The sequence below is a fragment of the Microcaecilia unicolor genome, chromosome 1 (assembly GCF_901765095.1).
Source record: "Microcaecilia unicolor chromosome 1, aMicUni1.1, whole genome shotgun sequence".
In the NCBI taxonomy this organism is placed as follows: domain Eukaryota; kingdom Metazoa; phylum Chordata; class Amphibia; order Gymnophiona; family Siphonopidae; genus Microcaecilia; species Microcaecilia unicolor.
This window is the reverse complement of record NC_044031.1, coordinates 650824049-650847155: the sequence shown is the minus strand read 5'-3', so window position 1 is coordinate 650847155 and position 23107 is coordinate 650824049. Positions and strand designations below refer to the sequence as shown.

Below are 23107 nucleotides of genomic sequence, written 5' to 3'. Positions count from 1 at the left end.
TTTTTTAACCGCTAAAATTTTACCGGTTAAGCCGATATTCAGCACTAACCAGTTAACTCTTTTTAGCAGTTAAAGATAGGCCTGTTATTTATGCAGCCTATTTTAACCACTGAACATAGCCGGTTAACCGACTATGTCGCGCAATATAGTCAGTTAGTGGCTAGCTACTAACCATGGATATTTAGCAGGAGATAACCGGTTATCTTCAGCTGAATATCTGCGATTAGGTGTGAATATACTATTTATTATTATTATTATTATTTTATTTATTGCATTTGTACCCCACGTTTTCCCACCTCTTTGCAGGCTCAATGTGGCTTACAATACATCATGGATACTAGAAATAAGAAGAGAATATACATTTGGTGTTACAGAAGGATTTTGGGTTGTATGGTAATAGAATACATGATAGTAATATAACAGAAGACATTATTAAACATTTCTGGATATATGTGTGGAGTTTTACATATGTTGATCTTTGTGGTATATCTTGTCAAAGAGATGGGTCTTCAGTAGTTTGCGGAAGTTGGTCAGTTCATAGATCGCTTTAACCGGTCAGTGGCTGTGTCTGCCCAGTTAAATAGCTTTGAATATCAGGGGGATGAAGTTCAAAAACGGGCCAGATTGGACTGGGAGTTCCAGAGAAATAAGCCACTCCCCCACCCAAAAAAACATGGCCTAATGAATTTCTGTGGGAGCAACAGCATAGACACTTAAAGGGTTCTTTTATTAAGCTACATTAAGCGCTAACGCATGCCTCATGTGGCTTAAAATGGGGTACCCAAGGACGCGCTCAGTGCCAAATTAATGCACACAAAATCCACACACTAAAAATTGTTTCTTTTTCTTGGAGAGGTTGTGTCAAGGGGCATTCCTGCGCTAATCAGTTAGCACAGCTACATGATCACACGCCAATGGTTAGCTCAAGAATACTGCCTACAAAATGTATTGTGGTAAGTGCTCACGTGGTAATTTTTTTTAATGGCCATGTTCTAGTGGCAACATCAGCACATGGCTATTAATACAAAAAAATGGAAAAAAGTTCATTTTACAGCTGCAGTAAAACTGGCCTTAGTATGCAGGAAAAATCCATGCAAGGGTGTTCTAAGGTCACTTTTTGTCAGAACTCAGTAAAAGGGCCCCTTAGATTAAATTCAGGAGCGTGTCGGGAGGGGGGACGGAGAGTGGGCGTGTTCTGCGCTAATTGGTTAGTGCAATTGCATTACCTCACACTAACTAATTAGTGTATGCTTAGCACATTGAGTCCTTACCACCTACATAATGGGTGTTGATAAGGGCCAATGTGCTAATGGGGCCGATATTCAGACAGACCAGCCCAACCATCGATATTGAGCGGCACTAAACCAGGCAGTGGCGCTGAATATCGCCTCTGACTGGCTCCAAAAAACAAGTGGACTAGTTAGGGGTGGGCCAGGAGCAGTGTTGGGGAGGAGCCGGGAATTATGCAGGTGGCACCAATATTCAGCTGAGGCCTGCATAAGCTTAAGTGGGTGAATAAGACAGCTCAAAAGCTGTCCTAGATTAACCTGCTTAGCTTATGTGGGCCCCAGCTGAAAATTGGGCTGGGACCTGCTTAAGCTTTTTTTTTAATTAAGCCCCCCCCCCCCCCCCCCCAAGTCCCTGCGATCACGTTCTCCCCCTCAGCCTGTGGGCACAAAGCACTTCCCCTACCTCCAAACTCCCTTGCTCCCAACCTCAACCTCTCAGTAGTTCAGGTAGGTACAGTGGTGGTCATTGGGGGCAGCAGCAGAGCCCTCTCACTCCTGCCCCTTGTAGCGCCTTTGCAAAATGGGTGCAGTGGCGGCTGGCAGTACTTCCTTTAGTATTGCGAGCTGCTATGAGAGGTCATGGCAGCCATTTTGGGAAGAATCCACAAGGGGCAGGAGTGAGGGAGCTGCACTCCTTCCCCCAACGATCACCACTGGACCAGCAGGGATCAAGGTAGGCCTGGAGGGTGGGCCTACCTGAACTACTGAGGGGTTAATGGTTGGTATTGAGGGGGGGATGGCTTGTGGCCATGGGCTGGGGTGAAGGGGATGCATTGGGGTCTTAGGGAGCTCAAAAGTTTTTAAAAAGCGTATGCAGGCCCCAACCCGATATTCAGCTGGGGCCCTGGCTGAATATTGGCTAGGCTTGCATAAGCTCCACCGCCAAGCCCACCCACATGTAGCCCCCAATATTCAGTGCCAGAGCCTGGACATGGCCTGGCACTGAAAATTGGGGGCTAATTTATCCAGTGATGGTACATGTTTTTAAAAAATGCTGTCCATCTCTGGCTGAATATCAGGGGGGGGGGGGGGGGAGGGAGGAGAGATCTGTTTTAATGGCAATATGCTAATGACAAAATTAGTGCAATGCCATTAATACCAAAACTCGGAATTTTGGCTGTTTTACCTCAGTGATAAAAATGACTTTAGTGCATGGGAATGACTCTCATAAGGGTGAGCTAAGGCCAATTTTTACTACTGGTAAAAGAGCCCCCCAGTTTGCGTATAAACACAATCAAACTTGTTGAGGAATTGCCCTTCACTATTTTTAAATTAGGCACCTAAATATTTTGAATTCTGACCATAGAAGAATAGCAAGCAAGCAAGGTGAGAGATAAAAAGGCATTACCAGGAGCTAAGAGTTAACTTAAAGAAGCAAAGTTATACATTGAAGCTGAGAAAACTGGAGCTCAGTAAACAAAATGAGCAGAAAGGTTAAAGAAGATAACTGGACACACAGAATTTTCTTATTCTAGGGACCGCCCCTTATTACTGTAATATTTCCGTAGGAGCTCTCTGCAGCCCTAATGTCTTATCATATGCTATTAGATTTGCTAGGTGGATAAAACAGGATATCACAACATTAAGATAACATCCTTGAAGTCCAAGAAACCAGGATCAGCAGGGACAGCGTGGAAATAGAACACGTCTCGAGACAGAAGGTCAGCTGGAAAAGCACAAGGATGGTAAGAGTTTGGTTGTTTTCCACTTCAGATATCTGTGCTGCAAAGGCTTTCTTCCCAGGTTCGTTACTTCCCTATCTCCCTCTCTGTTACTTTCTCTCTGCCCCTCTTTCCTCTGGTTTGTGCTTCTTCTCACAACCTCAGTTGGGTTTTGGAAATGGAATGTTCTAATCCTACGATAAATTGTTTAGACTGAAAGCAGATGTTAAATCTTGAAACAGCACATGGAGAGCCAATAACAGTACAAGGAACAAAGAAATTAGTTAAATGTACACCTCACTTAGGGCTCAAGGTGAAGAAAGAATAATCAGAGATTTCTAAAACGAATTTTCTTGTAACAGGAGCTCTTATACATAGATCACTACTCTATATGTCTGTTTATGTCATACCTTTTATCCAAAGTGCCACATAATTTAATAACATGGAAATGTATTTATTTATGAAATTTTATAGACTGGAATTCTATAATGGTATTCCTTTCAAAGCGGTGTGCAACATAAACAATTTAAAAATAATAAAACCGTACAAAAGATGCATAACAGATAGCAACATCCAGCATCAGACCTTTTAACTTGTAAATCGGGAATTCCATCCTGAAGCACCTAAGCCCTAAATATACCAACCCTTCAGGGAAAAGGAAAGCTTTTACTTTTTCCTAAAGACTAAAGTGAGTAGAAAAGGCTTCTACCTAGATTAACCCCACTCATTAGGCCATAACTGGATTTCTAGCAGCACTTACCTGGAGAGTGCTGCTGAAATCCAGTCTCAACGCCTCAGCCCAATACAGGTGGAATCACAGAGCTATGCTGGAGATAGATGTTATTTGGATCATTGAGTCTGAGCTTTCTCTTCTTTTTTGGTATGTATTCATAAGAAAACTAAACATTGTTTGTGGACTCCTGATGAAGGCACTTACCAGGGGCGTTACCACACAACAGATTTTGGGTGGGCATAGGCAAGAAGTTGGTGGGCACCAAGTGTTCACCCCTCCCCCCGCCACCTCCACCGCCACCACCATCAAAAAATATCTAAGCTGGTGGGAAAACGCTTCTTTCCACCTTGGCAGTCTGCAGCAGGCATGCGCTGAAAACTGAGCATGTGCAGGTGCCAGTAGCATGGAGAGTAGCATTTTCGTTACCATCAGGGGGGAAACTCTTCAGCTGGTGGAGCTTGGGATCCCTACCAGCTACCGCTAAACGTGTGCTACTGTTGGGTGGGCCTGAGTCCTAAGAGGGTGGGCCCCGGCCCACCTGTAGCTACGCCACTGGCACTTACGCTGAAACGTGGCCTGTGTCAAGTCCGTTGCTATTATTCTTTGAGATTTCTATAGTTTCAACCATCTGCTCTTTGCATATTGTTTTACAATAAAGAATAATCAGTACCGGATCACCTGGTTCATCCTTCTGGTCACTCCCACTGTTGGTGTCCTGTGCAGTGGCGTAGCCACAGGTGGGCCATGGCCCACCCACTTAGGGCTCAGGCCCATCCAACAGTAGCACATGGTAACGAAAATGCTGCTCTCCACAATACTGGCACCTTCGCATGCTCAGTTTTCAGCGCATGCCTGCTGCAGACTACCAAGGTGGAGACTGGAGAGAAGCATTTTCCCACCAGCTGAGATATTTTTTTGATGTGGGAGTGGGGGAGAGAACATTTGGTGCCCACCCACTTCTTGCCTAGGCCTACCCAAAATCTGCTGTCTGGCTACGCCCCTGGACCTGTGGGATTCTATCTGCTTCTTCTCCTTTTTTTTTGGTGTACAATCCAGCCAGTGCCAGCCCGGTCTGAGAGTGGAGCTAAGATGGAGCCAGAAGCTTTATTTGGCATTAAGAGCTTGTACCTGGATAACTCAATAGCCCTCCTAACTAATAAAGAGACCCTTTTACTAAATTGCAGTAAGTACTAATGCATGCTTAGCACAGCAAAAAATGGCTTACTGCAGGATGTGCTGAGGCATCCCACAATTCTTTTTTGGATGTGTGCACGCTATCCACGCGTGTTAAAAAATAATATTTATTTTTTCGTGCTGGGAGCGGGTCTGGGGCTGGAGAGTGGACATGCTCTGTGCCAATCAGTTAGCACAGCTACATGCATGTTTAGCCCTTACCGCCTACATAATAGGTGGCGGTAGGGACTCAAATGCTAATGGCCACTGCTAATGGGAAAATTAGCGTGTCGAAATTAATGGGGAAAACATAAAAATCGGTCATTTTACCCTGATGGTAAAAATGGCCTTAGTGCATGTGAATGACCCGCGCAAGGATGCACTAAGGTCGATTTTTACTGCAGTTTGGCAAAAGGGCCCCAAAGATAGTTATTCAGGTACTAGCACCAACCAAATGCCCAGGTATTCAGTGCCAGTATAACTCACTGCAGAATACCCAGGTATAGAAAAGCCCTCAGCCACCAGTGTTTAAAAATTACGGGCCGCTTGAATAAAATATATTATATACATAATAAAAAATCAGTGGATGATCCCCTTCAAGCCTTACCATCAGAGGTACCAGAGGAACAATTAAATATATCTGAGATATTAGAAACATCTTTAACAGCTGATTCTGTAAGAATGACTTTAATAGTGTCTTTTGTTTTTCAACAAGACCTAGAAGCAGTAAAACGTATGTACTTTAAAAAGATGCATGTTTTGTTCTGGGGGAAAAAGGTATGGATGAACCCAAATATAACCAAGCAAACACAAGAAAGGAGAAAACTTTTTCTTTCTATGAGACCTGATGTGTTAAAACTGGGAGCCTCCTTTTACTTGAACTACCCGTGTAAATGTGTCATCAAATACACTGGTTTAAAATATATCTTTTTTCAACCAGAACAATTGAAAGAATTTATAATTGTAAAGAAAGTTGGTTAACGTCATTTCCCACCATGATGGTATAAAATGATTTGATGGGACCGGGAAAGTATGTTAAGCATATTTCCTCTGGGGCAGATATTATTGATTTAAGAAGTCTTCTTTTTCCTTACGCTCCCCCCTTGAGTTAGTGGTCTAAAGAAGAAATTATTATTGTTTACTCCTAAAGTGGTGTTATTGTAAAATTTTTCTTTCTGAATTTCCTGTCAAGTGTAATAGCTTGTTATTTAATGAAAATGAATAAATAATAAATAAATAAATAAATTACGGGCCGCAATGGGTTTAACATTAACCTCTAAATTATTAGCAGAAAATGAGGGCAGAGTTTATTTTAAGCTAATTAGTTTCTCGCTACACTGGAAATTATAGGGTCCTTTTACTAAGATGCGCTGAAAAATGGCCTGCGGTAGTGTAGGTGTGGGTTTTGGGCACACGCAGAATCATTTTTCAGCGCACCTGTAAAAAAGGCCTTTTTAAAATTTTTGACAAAAATGGGCGTGCAACAAAATGAAAATTGCCGTTCGTCCATTTTGGGTCTGAGACCTTACCACCAGCCATTGACCTAGTGGTAAAGTCTCACGCGGTAACCGGGCGGAAATGACCTACATGCGCCAAATGCCACGGCACGTGTGGCAGACGCGTGCCAGAAAAACAATTTCAGATGCGTGTGGCAGACACACGCCAAAAATGAAATTACCACAATGGCCACATGGTGGCTGGGCGGTAACTCGGAATTTACGCACGTTGGGCACGCATAGGCGCTTAAGCAGCTTAGTAAAAGGGCTCCTATGACAATTGTTAGAATGAAAAAGGTATGTGTGAAACTGAGATTAATATCACTGGCCTGAAGATCTTTAATAATCATTGGTTAGATAGGACTGACTAGTAACCATTGTATTAACCAAGCAGCACAATGTGTTCAGCAATATTAGTTCGTCTTGTCTTGCCTTGGCTTGGATGGTTATTACCCCAGTGCTCTACTCCTTCCTAGGACGAGTGTCTGCTTATGTTATGTTAAGTGTTTCCCCAAGTCGGTCCTGGAGTATCCCCTTGCCAGTCAGGTTTTCAGGATACCCACAATGATTATGCATGAGACTGATTTGCATACACTGCCTCCATTTGTATGCAAATCAATCTCATGCATATTCATGGATGATATCCTGAAAACCTGACTGGCAAGGAGGTATTCCAAGACCCACATGGAAAACACTGCCTTATCCAAGCACTAGCTACATTCCCAGAATGCACCATGCAGGAAATAATGATATTCTGTTTCCCATTGTTACAGGACCTAACAAGAGAACTGCAACCCCTCTGCAAGGAAAGAGACAGAAATGCTTCCTTTTCTGGAGACATCATTTGGGAGCTGAGCACAGTGTCTCTTAACATGACAGAGAAGAGATGGTGTAATGAGACTTTGATGGATAGTTCATATCTGCAGGTCCTCTACCAGCAGCAAGTACTGCTCTGCCTCTCTCTGTTCATCTCTCTGCTGGGACTGCTGGCAAATGGATTTGTCGTTTGGTTCCTGTGCTTCATGATAAAAAAAAAGAAATTCATTGTCTACTTCTTGAACTTGGCTCTGGCTGATTTAGTTGTGCTGTTCAGTTTCTTTGCCTTCTTGCTCTACCTTTTCTCTATGGTTTCAAGCACAGAACTTTCTGACAAGACATTTGAAAATAATACATTGCCTCTCCACGTTTTTCATGCATTTGGATATTTCAATAGCTTCCTTCTCCTGACAGCCATTAGTGTAGAAAGGTGTCTATCTGTCCAGTTCCCAATCTGGCACCACTGTCAACGCCCAAAGCACCAATCTACTATTGTATGTGTCCTCTTATGGGGACTTTCCTGCCTGCTAACTGTGGTGGATTGTTATTTCTGTTACTTTGAAGGTTACTTTAAAAAATCTTTTGAATGCACAGCAGTCAGCTTAACTATGGTCACTTTGTTCTTCCTAGTGGCCACTCCTCTCATGGTTCTCTCCAACTTGATCCTTGTTGCTAAAATATGGAGACGACCCCAGCAACGTTCTCCACCAAAGATCTACATTATCATTGTGGCTTCCATCCTCACCTTCCTCGTTTTTGTAATGCCTGGACAGCTATGGATCCTTTTTTTCTCCTTGAAGGTTTTTAAGGTAGATCGTGAGTCCTTCATCAAATCCTTCTTTTGGATTGTCTTAGGCGGGTGCATCAACAGTACTGCCAACCCATTCATATACTTCTTCGTGGGAAGACAGGGGAAAAGGGGAACAAAAGGATTCATTATGGAAGCCTTTCATAGAACCTTCAGAGAAGAGACAGAAATTCCAAAGAGAGAAGGGGAGACCCTAGCTTCAAATACGACAATTGTATAAATATGTTGACATTCTAGGGTTCCAAGACTTCAGAAAGAGTTGCAGGATACTAGAAGGAATTTATAATGCAAATGCAATATTTTTCCAGAGAGAAGGAGAAGTATTAAGAGAGCTGACTGATCATGGACCAACTTTGACTTAATTTCAGTAGATGAACTCACACACTGGCTCAAAAAATATGCCAAATCTCAGTGCAAACTTGACATTTGCCCCACCAGCCTAATAAGAGCTGCACCCAAACAATTAAAAAAAGACCTGATGAACCAAGTAAACTATAGACTCTTACATGGTCTCTTCCCCATGGAAAATGGAAACATACTACTCACGCTGTTGCCAAAGGATGCCAAGAAAAGCACAATGGACTTAACCAACTACCGACCAGTCGCCTCTATCCCACTCACTACAAAGTTGATGGAAGGCATAGTGATGAAGCAGCTCACGGATTACCTGACCAAAAACTCAATTTTGCACGAATCACAGTCAGGATTCCGATCAAATCTCAGCACTGAAACCGTACTAGTATCTGCAATGAACTCCTTCAAAAAAACAATTGCAACCGGCAAGAACATACTCATATTACAATTTGACATATCCAGTGCCTTCGATCATGAAATACTATTACACATACTAGAATACTTCGGAATTGGAGGCCCAGTTCTCAAATGGTTTAAAGGATTCCTCACCACTAGATCCTACCAAGTTATAACGAACATTGCCAGATCACCGCCTTGGACACCGGAATGTGGAGTCCCTCAAGGATCCCCCCTTTCACCTACAATCTTCAACCTTATGATGATACTACTAGCCAAACTCTTGGCCAATCAAAACCTTAACCCTTACATATATGCCGATGACATCACAATCCACATCCCTTTTAAGAAGGACTTAAACAAAATAACCAACGAGATCAACCAGAGCTTCCAGATCATGCACTCATAGGCGGACTCATTCCGGCTAAAGCTCAACGCTGAAAAAACCCAATGCCTAGTTCTCACCTCTCAATACATTGCAAACAATTACTCCACTATAACCACACCTTACTGCACACTTCCTATATCAGAAAACCTGAAAATTCTCGGAGTCACCATTGATCGAAACCTCACACTCGATACCCACGTGAAGAACACAACGAAAAAAATGTTTCAATCGATGTGGAAACTCAAAAGAATTAAACCTTTTTTCCCAAGAAACATCTTTTGCACCCTAGTACAGTCACTAGTTATAAGCCACCTGGACTACTGCAACACCCTGTACGCAGGCTGTAAAGAACAGACCATTAAAAAACTCCAAACAACCCAAAACACGGCAGCCAGACTCATCTTTGGAAAGCCTAAATATGAAAGTGCGAAGCCCCTAAGAGAGAAACTACATTGGCTTCCGTTCAAGGAACGAATTGAGTTCAAGATCTGCACAACCGTGCACAAAATCATTCACGCAGATGCCCCACTCTATATGCTAAACCTAGTGGACCTACCGCCCAGAAACGCCAAAAGATCGGCCCACAAATTCCTTAATCTGAATTTCCCCAGTTGCAAAGGAGTGAGATACAAACAGGCTTATGCTACGACCTTTGCATACAAAAGCACACAGTTCTGGAATGTGCTACCCAACCCCCTGAAAACCATGAACAATCTAACCAGCTTCCGCAAAGCTCTGAAAACACACCTCTTTAACAAAGCTTACAAAAGTCACCCTCAATGATACAATTCATTCCCCAAATCACCCAAACACATCTAAAACACTTTGCACACAACCTACCCAACATCCGCCCATCTACTACCTCTTTTACCTCAGCTTATGATCAACTGTATTTAAATCATGTATTGACTTTATCATAACCTTACTCTGTAAGCCACATTGAGCCTGCAAAAAGGTGGGATAATGTGGGGTACAAATGCAATAAATAAATAAATAAAAGGCACCATAATCCCATGGCTTTGGACAAGTTAGAGCAGTAGACTGAGAACCTGGGAAGTCACTGATGCTCCTTGTGATCTTGGATAAATTATCTAACCCTCCATTGCCTTAGTTACAAGCTTATGGGACAATTCTATAAAAGAGTGCTAAAAGGTAACTTCCAAAATTTAGAGCTGATATTCTATAATGGAAATTGAGGGGGCAAGCAATGAAGCAACTGTAGTACATTTAAAACAAACTGGAGAGAATATTTCTTTATTCAACATGTAATTAAACTCTGGAATTCATTGCCAGAGAATGTGGTAAAAGCAGTTAGCTTAGCAGTGTTTAAAAAAGAATGGATAATTTCCTAAAAAAAAAGTCCACAAGCCATTATTAAGATGGACTTGGGAACATTCACTGCTTACTTCTAGGATAAAAAGCATAAAATCTGTTTTACTGTTCTAGGATCTTGTCAAGTACTTGTTACCTGGATTGGCCACTGTTGGAAATGGGATACTGGGCTTAAGGGACCTTCGGTCTGTCCCAGTATGGCATTGCTTCATGAGAATAAGTTTCTTCAGCATTCCTGTGGGCATAGACAAATTTTGGAGGGTTTGCTGGCATGGGGACAATGTCCCCCCCCCCCAATGCTAGATTTAAATTTTAAGTGGTTAGCATAGCAGAGTTTTAAAAAGGCTTGGACAAGTTCCTTAAAGAAAAGTCCATAAGCCATCATTAAGATGGACTTGGGAACATCTACTGCTTATCCCTGGGATAAAATCTGTTTCCATTCTTTTGGGATCTTGCCAGGTACTTGTGACCTGGATTGGCCTGTCGGACCCACCTGTGTCTTAATATTAGCTCTGCTCTAGTCTTTGCCCAGGCAGTGGAAGTGGCATTTATAGGCTGCCTGTAGCCTGCACCAGGACTTTCTGTCTGAACCGTCCCATCCTTTCTGATGCAACTTCCTGTTTTGTAAAGGGCGGGATGGTTCAGAGAGAAAGTTCCGGTGCAGGCCGCAGACAGCCTATGAGTGCTACTGCCACTACCTGGGTGAAGACTGGAGAAAAGGATATTTTAAGGTACGGGGGGGGGGGGGCGCAGGGCATTAGGAATGGGAGTGTGGGGAATGCACCCCCCTGTTAAAAATTGATGGCTATGCCACTGTCCACGGAGACCTCATAAGACCAGATAGGTTACACTGACTGCTGAACCCAGCTGAGAGAAGAGGAAGGGATTTGATATACCAGCTTTCTGTGGTTACAATCAAAGTGGGTGTAATAAAAGTGAATTTTAAAGATTGTTTTTCAACTCTGTCTTGACCGACGAGTGCATTCGGGGGTCTGTATTGTTGATTAGAAGTAATTCTGTTTAAAAATGATTGTTTAACTTTGTGTGAAAATAAGTTGGAATGCAGAAGATAAGACACAGCTTTAATTAATTTGGTATGTGAAGAGGAGGATGGTGCTTGTTTTTGGAGTTCAGCCTGGCCACCTGGACTTGGTAAACATGTGACCACATTCCCACAGTACCTAAACAGAGAAGCATTCTGTAATTTTCCTTAGCTCTGAACATGAGTTCTGAGCATAATAAAAAGGGGACCTTGTTGCAGCAGAGCTTTGGGGCTCATCTGTGGGTAGACGTACCGTGCAGAGGACTTGTTCCTGGTCAAAGAAGCTCCTGGCTCTCGCTGTGAACCGGGCCCCCCCCCAGCTGATGTTAAGAGCCTGGATGATGTAAGGACCAGTGATGTTGTATGCATAGTGTATTATTGCTTCTTTTCCTGGTCTTAGCATTGCTTAGATGTAGAGACCAATGATGTAATGATTGTTTATATAGCTAATCATTGTGTGTATACAGCTAATCATTGTATATATCATAATCATTGTAGATTTTAGCACCTCTAATAAAGGTCTCATTTATCTAATACGAATCCAAAAGAATCCACAGTAATTATTGAGTAGTCTGTGTCAGTGAGACAGGCTGTAAATCCATAGCAGTACAGTGGATTACATATTATATAAAGATACTTATTTTTACATGGGGCAATGGAGGGTTAAGTGATTTGCCCAGAGTCACTAGGAGCTGTAGTGAGAATTAAACATAGTTCCCATGGTTCTCAGGCCACCACACTAACCAGTAGGCTATTCCTCCTGTTACTGCCATGGATAAGAGGGTTCCTTGTGATAACATTGGAGAAGCTGATGGTACATCCTGAAGTTTCATGGCTGCAGAAGGAAGTGGAAGATTCCTCAAAGTTGCTGATGTTGAAAATTGGAGATGTGATTCGGAGGAGTATGGAGATTGGCAGACCTTTGGAATTTAAGCTCTTTTATCCTGAGGTGACTTCCTTAAGTTCTACTTGGACTGCAATTGAGGGGTTGGGTAGGCTACTTTCAGGTCAGCTTATGCTCTTTAATTCTCAATTACAGCCCCTGACAGGCAGGAGGATGATTTAGGAGCAGGAGTTTCAGAGTTTCTCCATTAGGCTGGAAGCAGTTGAATCAAAAGTGGATTGATCTTTACAACATGATTCAGCTTTAATAGAGGACAACCTCATATTACACACTGAGGGGGTCTTTTACTAAAGCTTAGCTTGAGTTATCTGCAGTAGGGCCCATAGGAATAAAATGAGCCCTGCTGCAGATAACTCGAGCTAAGCTTTAGTAAAAGACCCCCTATGGGCCCTGTTTACTAAGGTGTGCTAACATTTTTAATGCGTCAACAATTAGTGCACATGCTAACCGTGTAGGCGTCTATAGAGATATTGTAGGCACATACACAGTTAATGCATGTACATGGTTAAAGCGTGTTAAAAAGTTAATGTGCCTGTAACGTAACCACGTAAACAGGGCCCTAAAGCTGAAAACCTTGAAAATATTATAAGAAGAAAAGAATTTGCTTTTTATTATTTGTTTATTAGGGGTAAATATTCAGCCGATGGCAGTTTGTAATTTCTTTGCTGGCTTTATGTCCAGATATTTAATGTTGGGTCACGTCCAAACACCTGCATTGAATAGGTGCAGCTGGCCAGTTCTTTACTGGTGAAGTGTTGAGATTCAGCCTTAACCAGTTAAGTTGAACCAGCCAAAAATAGAACTGCTTAGGTGGTTAGCACTGAGATTCAGCGCCATTACTATCAGTGGATAACCCCGGACAGGTGATTTGACAAGCCTCTCTTGCCCAGTTGAATTGCTTTAAATATTGACCCATTATCCCTTGATATTCAAAACCATTTAACCAGCCAAGAATGTCTGGAACTTCTTATCTCATAGAAATGCACTGTGTGTGTGTGTGTGTGTGGGGGGGGGGGGGGGGGGGGGGGGGGGGGAGGAGAGGCTCATTTCTCTGGAATCCCCAGTTCTACTAGGCCAAAGTTCTTGTATTTTTCTACCGGTTTGTCCTTACTGCCAAGTTTCATCTCATTCTGTTAACTTTTTTGGAGACTTATTGTGTCCTCAGACACTCAGACAGACATTCCTGACCCTTTTTGAGTAATAATTTCTAACTATCACTGGGCTGGAAAAAATAAAAATTTAAATATGTAGAATGGCAGAGCTGGAAACTGTGAGAAGAAAGGGGGAGAAAAATGAGGAAGAGAGAGAAATAAATAAAGGTGGAGACAGAGAGTTACGATAGAAATGGAGTTCTGAAAGTCCCCCTGCAAATGAAAGATTTCTAATGAAATAGAAAAAGCAAAGTAAAAGGTGTAATGAGTGAAAACAAAAATCCTCACTTTTTCTGGAGCTTGACACTGGCTGTTTGTTCATCCTATTTGTGTTTCAGCAATATTCTCAGGGGGTCTTTTACTTAGGCACGCTGGCATTTTTTATCGCACGTTAAAAATAGGCATGTGCTAAACGCTAAAGATGCCCATAGGAATACATTGGCGTCTTGAGCCTTTAGCGCGTGCCTATTTTTAATGTGCACTAAAAACACCAGCACGCCTTAGTAAATGACCCCCATAGTACAGCTTCCACAGTCCCTGGGAATTCTTGTCCCCTGCCCTCATTCCTTGAGAAGTGACTGAGAAACTGTGGGGTCCTTTTAGTAAGCTGTGGTAAAAAGGGCACTGCGCAAGCTGTGGGGGCTGTTTTTGCCGCAACGGGTAAAAAAGGCTGAAAATAGCCATGGCCATGCGGTAAGATTGTTCTTACCGCATGGCCATCTGGGGGAGGGGAGCACTTACTGCCACCCATTGAAGTGGAGGAGTGGCCTAGTGGTTAGAGCAAAGGTGGCCGGTTCAAATCCCACTGCTGCTCCTTGTGATCTTGGGCAAGTCACTTAACCCTCCATTGCCTCAGGTACAAACTTAGATTGTGAGCCCTCCTGGGACACAGAAATATACAGTGTACCTGAATGTAACTCACCTTGAGCTACTACTGAAAAAGGTGTGAGCAAAATCCAAATAAATAACCCAGCAGTAACCAGGTAGCGTGCAGTGCTGCTCAATTACCACCGGGTTAGCACTGTGGTAAAAAATATGGACCAATTCTTCCTAGTGCAGGAAATGCCATGTGTAAGGGCTGGAACTACCCCTGGTACCTGCGTTGCACCAGAGGTAGCGCCAGATTAGCATGTGGTAAGCCCACTTTGGGCTTTCTGCCACTTTGTAAAAGGTGCCTCTGTGAGAACATCTCTTCATAAATAAAAATGATCTCTTCATTATCACAAGCTCCCTAACAATAACATGTCCCTTAGTGCCAGCCGCTAACAGTCCATCTGTGACACTCTCTTTGGGCCCCTTTTACCAAGCTGTGACAACAGGGGGCTGGGGCTGGTGTCGGCGTGTGTCTTACACACGCCGAAGCCCTTTTTTACCGCAGCTGGTAAAAGAGAAGTCTTGCTTTCCTACAGGAAATGGCCGCACGGCAAATAAACCACTTGCCGCGTGGCCATTTGGGAAGGAGCCCTTACCACCAGCCATTGAGGTGGCGGTAAGGGCTCCTGGCGGTAACCAAGCAGCGCACGGCACTGCCTGATTACCGTCGGGTACACTCTGGCGCTACAAAAATAAATAATTTTTTGTAGTGCTAGAAATGATGGCGCACTAGGGGTGGGAAGTATCGTTTATCGTTTATTCATTTACTAGACCGTCACTTATTGCAAAGGTAAATCAGAACGGTTTACAATATACAACATTATACAATATAATATAACATTAAAATATACCATTAAAATACTCTAAAACATACTCTGAAATCCAGACAGTTTAGCAAGCGGTAAGCCCGCATTGAGCTTACCAGCGCCTAGTAAAAGGAGCCCTTTATCATTTGAAAATTCAGAAAACATTTTTTTCTTTCTCAAACCACCTCTCTCCCCTTAAAACCAAATGCATCCATATCGGGCTGAGTTGATATTTATTTATACTCAAACTCTCTGCTTCTTACTAGGAAACTGGAGGCACTTTTGCCTGCATGTTAATTCCAGCATGTGGGGACCACAGAAAAATGTTCACATGAGAACAGAGCAAGTCTGCAAACAGATACGACTAAGACCTCTGTCAACCATCATCTGGAAGTGCTTAACTTCCCCAAAACATTTTTTTTCTAATTCTCTTTAAGATTGATGTCTTAATAATTCTCCATTGCACCATGCTATCGTCTTTATTTATTATTTATCTATTTATTTATAGCAATGTAAAAATAACAATCAAGAAAATATTCTTGGACAGAAAAGCAAAAAGAACCACAAACTTAAGCAAGTATTAATGAATCGGAAGAAAATAGAACTGTCTACACTCAAGCCTACAATGAGGGGGTCTTTTACAAAAGTGCGCTAGCGATTTTAGCTCTGCTAAAAATCGACCCATGCTAAATGCTGAGATGCCCATAAGAATATAATGGCTGATTTTTAATGTGAGTTAAAAACGCTAGCGTACCTTTGTAAAAGACCCAGTAAATGAGCTGGGGCTAATTAGCAAATTGCAGGACTTTTTTAAAACTAATAGGAAAAGCAAAGCATTGTCAACAGTGATAGTTTGTTACTCCCATTTGCTGAGTTGGTATTAAAAAGCACAGCATTTTAGGATACCGGTTCCTTGTTTATGATTTCCTGTATTTTATATACCAAATTTGTTTTCCCAGGATCAATCTCCCATCAGTATCACAATATTGCTCATGAATATTTATCTGTGTTCTTTTCTTAGGGGGTCTTTTACTAAGCAGCGCCAGCGGTAAGCCCAACGTGGGCTTACCACTCCCTAAACCAGAAGCACCACCGGACTACCGCAGAAGCCCAGTGGTAGTTCCCACCCCCACCCCCAGCGTGACATTTCCGGCGCTGTTGTTTACAGGGGTCATGCCCAGACCCTTGCCTGCATCTTTGTCACCCAGGCCATTGCATCTTGGTTTGATTCCCTGGTGACCTTTAACGCCTCTGAAGCACCTGGAAGAGAGGAACAGGGAAATCCAAGTGCAGACTATTTTCCAAATTTGTTCCAGGCACTAGATTACATCCCTGGTACCTTACTAGAAAAAAAAAAAGAAATCCAACATGTGAAGCCTATGCTCATTCCTTTATTAACCAGTATAATCAGCTCCCAAAGTACTCTTAGCCTAGCACTGGAAGACAAATGCATTTCAAAGCTGCAGCATTTCCTCTTTAACCCAGCTTCGGGTTATTTAGGTTGGCTCCATCAGGTACAGTGCTGGTGGTTCAGGATGAGATGTTGTTTTCTCTGTGACTATGGTGGAGAAAACTCAGCTTTTTTGCTTCTTTTGAATAGCAAAGTTTTATTTTGTTTTCTTTTTTCGCCTGGATTCCTTGCATTTCTTTTTTGTAAGGTTCATAAGATAGGTATTTTGCTCCTGCGTAGTCCTTACAATTCTTCTTTTTACAGAGTTGATGTATAAGTTCATTTCTCAGTTTCTGACTAGTATGTTTGCAGAGTTTTTCTGCATAGTCAGAATTATATGAAACAACCAAAGATTTTCGATGTTAAGTCCTTTGGGGATGTTGTTCTTCTTGCAGAGTGTCAGAAGGTAAAGTTCGCTGTTCAGCCACACTAAACATATAACAGTTTTCTTTTATGTTTAAATCTTTTTATTGACGGAAAGATCAATACAAACAAGCATAAAACTTGAAAAAGAACACAATACAGGTGCAAAAAAATCATCCAACCTTCTCACAGTCGTCAATGAGTTTTTCTATTATCCCCCAAATACCCCACTCCCCCCCCCCCCCACGTCCCTATTTCCTCTTATTTATAATTCCACAATTTTTATTGATGACAAATCAAATATTACAGCAATGTCATGACTACTATTACCACCATAGATACATAACAGTTTTCTTGTAAATATCCAGGGTCTTTATGTATAATAGTGCTTTAATAAAGATAATTAGTGTCCAAGAGTCTTGATTAAACTAGGAATTAATCAGAATTATGTTGAACCTGTAGAATAAGCCTTCTTGAACAAGACGGACTTCAATAATTTTCTGAAAGTTAAGTAGTTCTGGGTAGATTTTACTGATTTGGCTAAAGCATTCCACAGTTGTGTACCTATGAATGTGAAGTTGGAGGCATAGGTAGATTTGTACTTAAGACCACCACAATCTGGGTAATGTAAATTTAAGTTGGATCTTGATAAACTGGATCTATTTACATGCGCATAGGAGTGTGTAACTGCAGGTTCCTAGTTATAGAATTGCCCTTTACATGAATAATAGATTTATGTATATTATCTCCATTATCTTTTACACATTGTTGTTTAAATGATGTGTACTATCTTACTTTTACACTGTTTAATTGTACTTTCTGTACTGTAGCCTTCTTACAGATTCATGTAAGTCACATTGAGCCTGCATCCAGCGGGAAAATGTGGGGTATAAATGTATTACATAAATAAATGTAAATACACAGACAAGTAGAATTATGCACATAAATGCCCTATGAGGGTGTGCAGAAGTGGTACAGCATGTAACTGCAGGGGGGGTATAGATGTGGGTGGGATATGGGCGTGGTTCACAGTATGTGCCTATCTTACTATAAGTAAACCAAATCTAGAAATAACAAATCCCTAATTTCACTGGTGAAATCTATAATATAATAGTACAAAAAAAAACACCAGGAAAACATGCTAATATGAAAACGTCTATCAATGAAAATAAGAGATAGCCCTAACCCAAGTCCCTGAGGAAAGTTGATCTGAAACCTGCGGTGTCGGGTGAATCTTAATATCCAGGGGAGAGCAGTCTTTCAGCAGCAGTGCAAGAGAACAGTGATTGTCTTCATGGAGCCCTTAGCGTCCGGTGATGCTGGGCTCACAAGATAAGTGCACAGTTATTCTCGTTTAATCTTGTTTGATATACTAGCTGGCTCAGGTGATAAATTTAAGTGCAATAGGATGAAATAGATTTAAGGTAATTCAGGTAATAATTAATTGTTTGAGATATGGTTGTAAATGTGGCACCTTAGTATAAAACTTACAGTAATGTGTAAATTTCACATGTATTTGTGGGACCCACCCATGCGCCTCCCCCAGACCTTCTCCCATTCATTTACGCACTAAAGTTATAGAATATCGCTTGGCACCCAACTAGTACTCACAAAGTGCTAGTGTTCCCTAACTTATGTGCGCAATTGGCGTCTAACTTTTCCCCATTAGCGCATGGCCATTACCACAGAAGCCCTTACTGCCACCTATTTAGGAGATGGTAAGGGCTCCCACGCTACTCCCACGCTAATCAGGAAGTGCGTGGTAATGTACTTGCGCTACCCTATTAGTGTAGGCACACCTACTTTCCGCCCATGGGCACGCCTCCCGTGCTGGAAAATAAAAAATATTTTCTAGTGCGGGATTAGCACGTGCTGAGTGGAAAATTACCACAGGACTCCTTAGCTCGTCCCACTACTGCACCTTAGTAAAAGGGCCCCTAAGTGTATACTTTTAACACATAGCAGGACGATTGAACGAGTTAAAACTATTGGTCACCCATGCCTTGAGACAGCTATTCACTGCAAAACTCTGGCCAAAGTCGGTGTGACTGACCGACCACATATACTTTGTTTGCTCACCTACATTTTGAACTTTAAGTTAAGTAGTCTTTCAATTCTTTTTGTGGATCCATCTACAGTCAGTTCTGTGGAGTTTAACATTTCAAATTAAGGAATTAAAGGGTTTTTTTTAATGCCAGTGATGAGATACAACCCATTGAATTTCCTCAACCTTTGTTTTTGAAAACACTGATTTGGGTTGGAGGTTGGGTTAAATTCAGAGGCCTTTCCCCTTTTTTCTTATTTAAAGTTTAATGCAATTCATAGAACCGTAGTCTTGTTAAAGTATTTTTGCCACCTATCTTAGAGGGATTGTTTGTTGTATACTTTTAACACATATACACACTTATGAAATTGCCAGCAAAAGTAGGTGGAACTGTCATATGTCTGGGCCATAAGCAAAAGATATGGTGTCAAATACTACTGGCCTGTCATCTCAGAGTCATTGACAGTGTCCTCTGTGTGTTCTGTGTCTGTCTCACAATCAAACACTCTCTTTAGGACCACCTTCAGTGGTTCCTTGAACACCTTCTTGGCACTGCTCCCCACAAAGAAGTACACAAGGGGGTTGGCACTGCTGTTAATGCTGGACAGGAGAAGGGAAGCGGGGTAAAGTTGGTGAGCAACCACGAAATGATTCATGTGGTGCAGGATGTAGATTAGACGCAGAGGCATGGCGCAAAGAATGAACATAATGACTGTCATCAAGACAGTGAGGTACAGTTTAGAGGAAGGAGATTTCCAGGAAGCTTGGCGTACCTTAACGGCCAGAGTCACACTGGAAAGAAGCATGAGTGGGGTGAAGACCAGAAAAGTCAGACAACAGATAAAGATATTGATGATCCAGCACTTTGCACTCAATTTATTATCTAGTAAACAGTAATAATATTCCACACCCGTCACCAAGAAGGAGAGAACCCATAAGAGCGAGCACACAATGCTGGACTGGTGCTTTGGACGCCGGCATCGGTACCAGATTGGTAAAAAGACTGACAAACACCTCTCCATGCTGATGGCTGTAAGGAGGTACAACCCAGTGTTATATCCAAACAGCAAAGTGATTTCTACTGCTTCTACTGTATAGTATGATACTGTGCTGGATTTATCCGCTGAAGTATAACATAAACATACAATGAACATGGCAAGGAGCAAAGCAGCGTCTGCAACAGCCAGGTTCAGGATGTATACGGTAAAGGAGTTTCTCTTAAGCTGGAAACAGAGAATCCAAAAGACCATCACATTCTCTACAAATCCTAGCAAGCAGAAAACCACAACTAGCCAACATGTATTTTTAGTCTCAGCGATCACAGAGACATTTGAGCCTGTCAAATTAAAGAATAGAAGTTCCTTAATAAAGAATGCAGAACTCAGGTTCCATGCAGAACTCAGGTTCAATTCCATCATGAGCTGATCTTAGGCTTCAAGTCGTGTCCTGGAAAGAAGAACAAATATGTTACTGCTGGTGATGCTTTTGTTTAAATGAGATTTGATATTCTCACACATAGGGGCTGATATTCAGACCACGGGAGATAGCCTGGCTAACTCCCGCGGTCAGTGGTGAGTCCGGATATTCGATGCTGGGTCATTTTCGGTGATAGGTATTGAATATCCGGTTTATTTTTGGCTGCTATAAACTTGATTGACTAAAAGGCCCTTTTACAAAGCCACGGAAGGACTAACACGTGGATAGCGCACGCTAAATCGGGGCTACCACCGGGGTAGAGTGTGCCTCAAGCAGTAATTCCGAGTTTGGCGCACGCAGAATCCCACGGTAGAAAATATTTTTCTATTTTTTGGAAGGGAAGGGAATAGGATTTGACATACCGCCTTTCTATGGTTTTTGCAACTACGTTCAAAGTGGTTTACATAGTATATTCAGGTACTTATTTTGTACCAGGGGCAATGGAGGGTTAAGTGACTTGCCCAGAGTCACAAGGAGCTGCAGTGGGAATTGAACTCAGTTCCCCAGGATCAAAATCCACTGCACTGACCACTAGGCTACTCCTCGCCTGCCCTTGCAGATCAGCAATGCGGGCGCACAGGCTTCTGTTTCTGTGAGTCTGACGTCCATGTGCAGGACGTCAGACTCACAGAAACAGAAGCCTGCATGCCCGCGTTGCTGATCTGCAAGGGCAGGCTTCTGCATGGAATGTTGCTAGTGGAATAGCCACCAGTCCCAGAGGGCTAAGGGGAAGGAGGAGAATCTAAAGATGTCGATGCGATGCGTCAGCATCTTGCAGTCATTAAATAGCGCCCATGAAGAACAATTGAGTGCAACATGAGCATTACCGATGTCTGCGTTCATAGACTGTTGTGAATTCAAGGCGGGCAATTTTAACCCGAGTCCCTGACGAAAGCACTGAAACCCGCGGCGTCGGGCGCAATTTAGGGGAAGCCTAAGTGGACTCCAACAGCGAGAGACACGGATTGGAATTTAAGATAAGTTTTTCATAAGTTTTGCACTTAGAGCACGTATATTTTTGAGCACTTTTGGAGTGTGTTTGCAACAGCACCATAAAAATAGTTAACTAAGGGATGACCCAATGAAGAGAGGCTATGCCACTAGGCAAGAAGTCATGAAGTTGCCTTAAAGTGGTATCTTCCGAGGGTTCCCAAACCAATATACAACTATATATACAACTATATGTATTTTAACTTAATACAAGATGTTTGGGTTTTGTAATAACTAAAATAACAAAAAACATCCCATAGGTAGGCTGCTTGCATACATATAGTTCTTATCTTTGGATTTGTGAAGAGTGTGATTGAATTTACCAAAGATTTTTTGTAGTTTGGAGATCTCAAGTGGTTTCAGCTAGTGGAATAGCAACATACCATGTAGAATCTCAAATAGTAGCAACAGAATCTCAATAGTAGCAACATTCCATGTAGAATCTCCAATAGTAGCAACATTCCATGTAGAATCTCAAATAGTAGCAACAGAATCTCAATAGTAGCAACATTCCATCTAGAATCTCCAATAGTAGCAACAGAATCTCAACATTCCATGTAGAATCTCAAATAGGGAAAGGGAAATGGGACTTAATATACCGCCTTTCTGAGGTTTTTGCAAATACATTCAAAGCAGTTTACATATATTCAGGTACTTATTTTGTACCTGGGGCAATGGAGGTTAAGGGCCCTGTTTACTAAGGTGTGTTAGTGTTTTTAGCGCACCTACACTTAGCATGCGTGCTAACCATGTGGGCACCTGTAGGGATATTGTTGGCACATACATGGTTAACGCGCCCATAACGCTGCTTAGTAAACAGGGCCCTAAGTGACTTGCCCAGAGTCACAAGGAGCTGCAGTGGGAATTGAACCCAGATCCCCAGGATCAACATCTGCTGTACTAAACACTAGGCTACTCCTCCACTCCACTATTTTCTACCACAGGGGGTGTTCCCAGCAGTAATCGGCAGCGCAGCCATGTTGGTGCGCATTGCATGGTTCCGCACAAACCCTTACCGCTAAGTCAGTGGCTGGCAGTAAGGGCTCAGGTCGTAAATAGGTGCACACTAGTTTTAATTTTTGTGCATGCCCATTTCCTGGTAAAATGTAGCCCAACGCAGGCCCAAAAGACATGCTCACACTACCGTAGGCAACTTTTTACCATGGCTTTGTAAAAGGACCCCTTAGTTAATATTCGGAGATAGCCGGTTAAATTTAAACCAGCCAAAGATATTCCAGCTATTTATGTGGCCTAATGTGGTCGCTTAACAATAGCCGGCCATGCACTGAATATTCAGATGAAGCTGGCTATATCTCACGATATAGCCTGATATCTTCTAGCTGCTAACCAGAAATATTCAGCGGGGTATAGTCAGTTATCCCTTGCTGAATATCACCAGATATCCAGTTAAGTGCCATATAACTGGCCAGGGAGGATTAACTTAGCTGGCTAAGTCATTATTCAGCGCTAGACAGCTAAGTTCATAGTTGCTAAACATAGGTCTGCTGTTTATGTTTTGGCCACAAAAGTTAGCTGGCTAGCATTTGAATATTCATGGCTAG

General features: G+C 42.3%; 1 protein-coding gene across 1 annotated transcript; it reads right to left on the bottom strand.

Moving 5' to 3' along the window:
• Window positions 1-19513: 19513 nt before the first annotated feature.
• LOC115461449 (proto-oncogene Mas-like) lies at window positions 19514-20996 on the bottom strand (the record flags this gene model as incomplete). Its single annotated transcript, XM_030191252.1, has 2 exons — window positions 19514-20375; window positions 20983-20996. Coding segments are annotated over 2 exons (876 nt in total), but the record flags the coding sequence as incomplete, so codon positions are not given.
• Between the last annotated feature and the right edge of the window lie 2111 nt (window positions 20997-23107).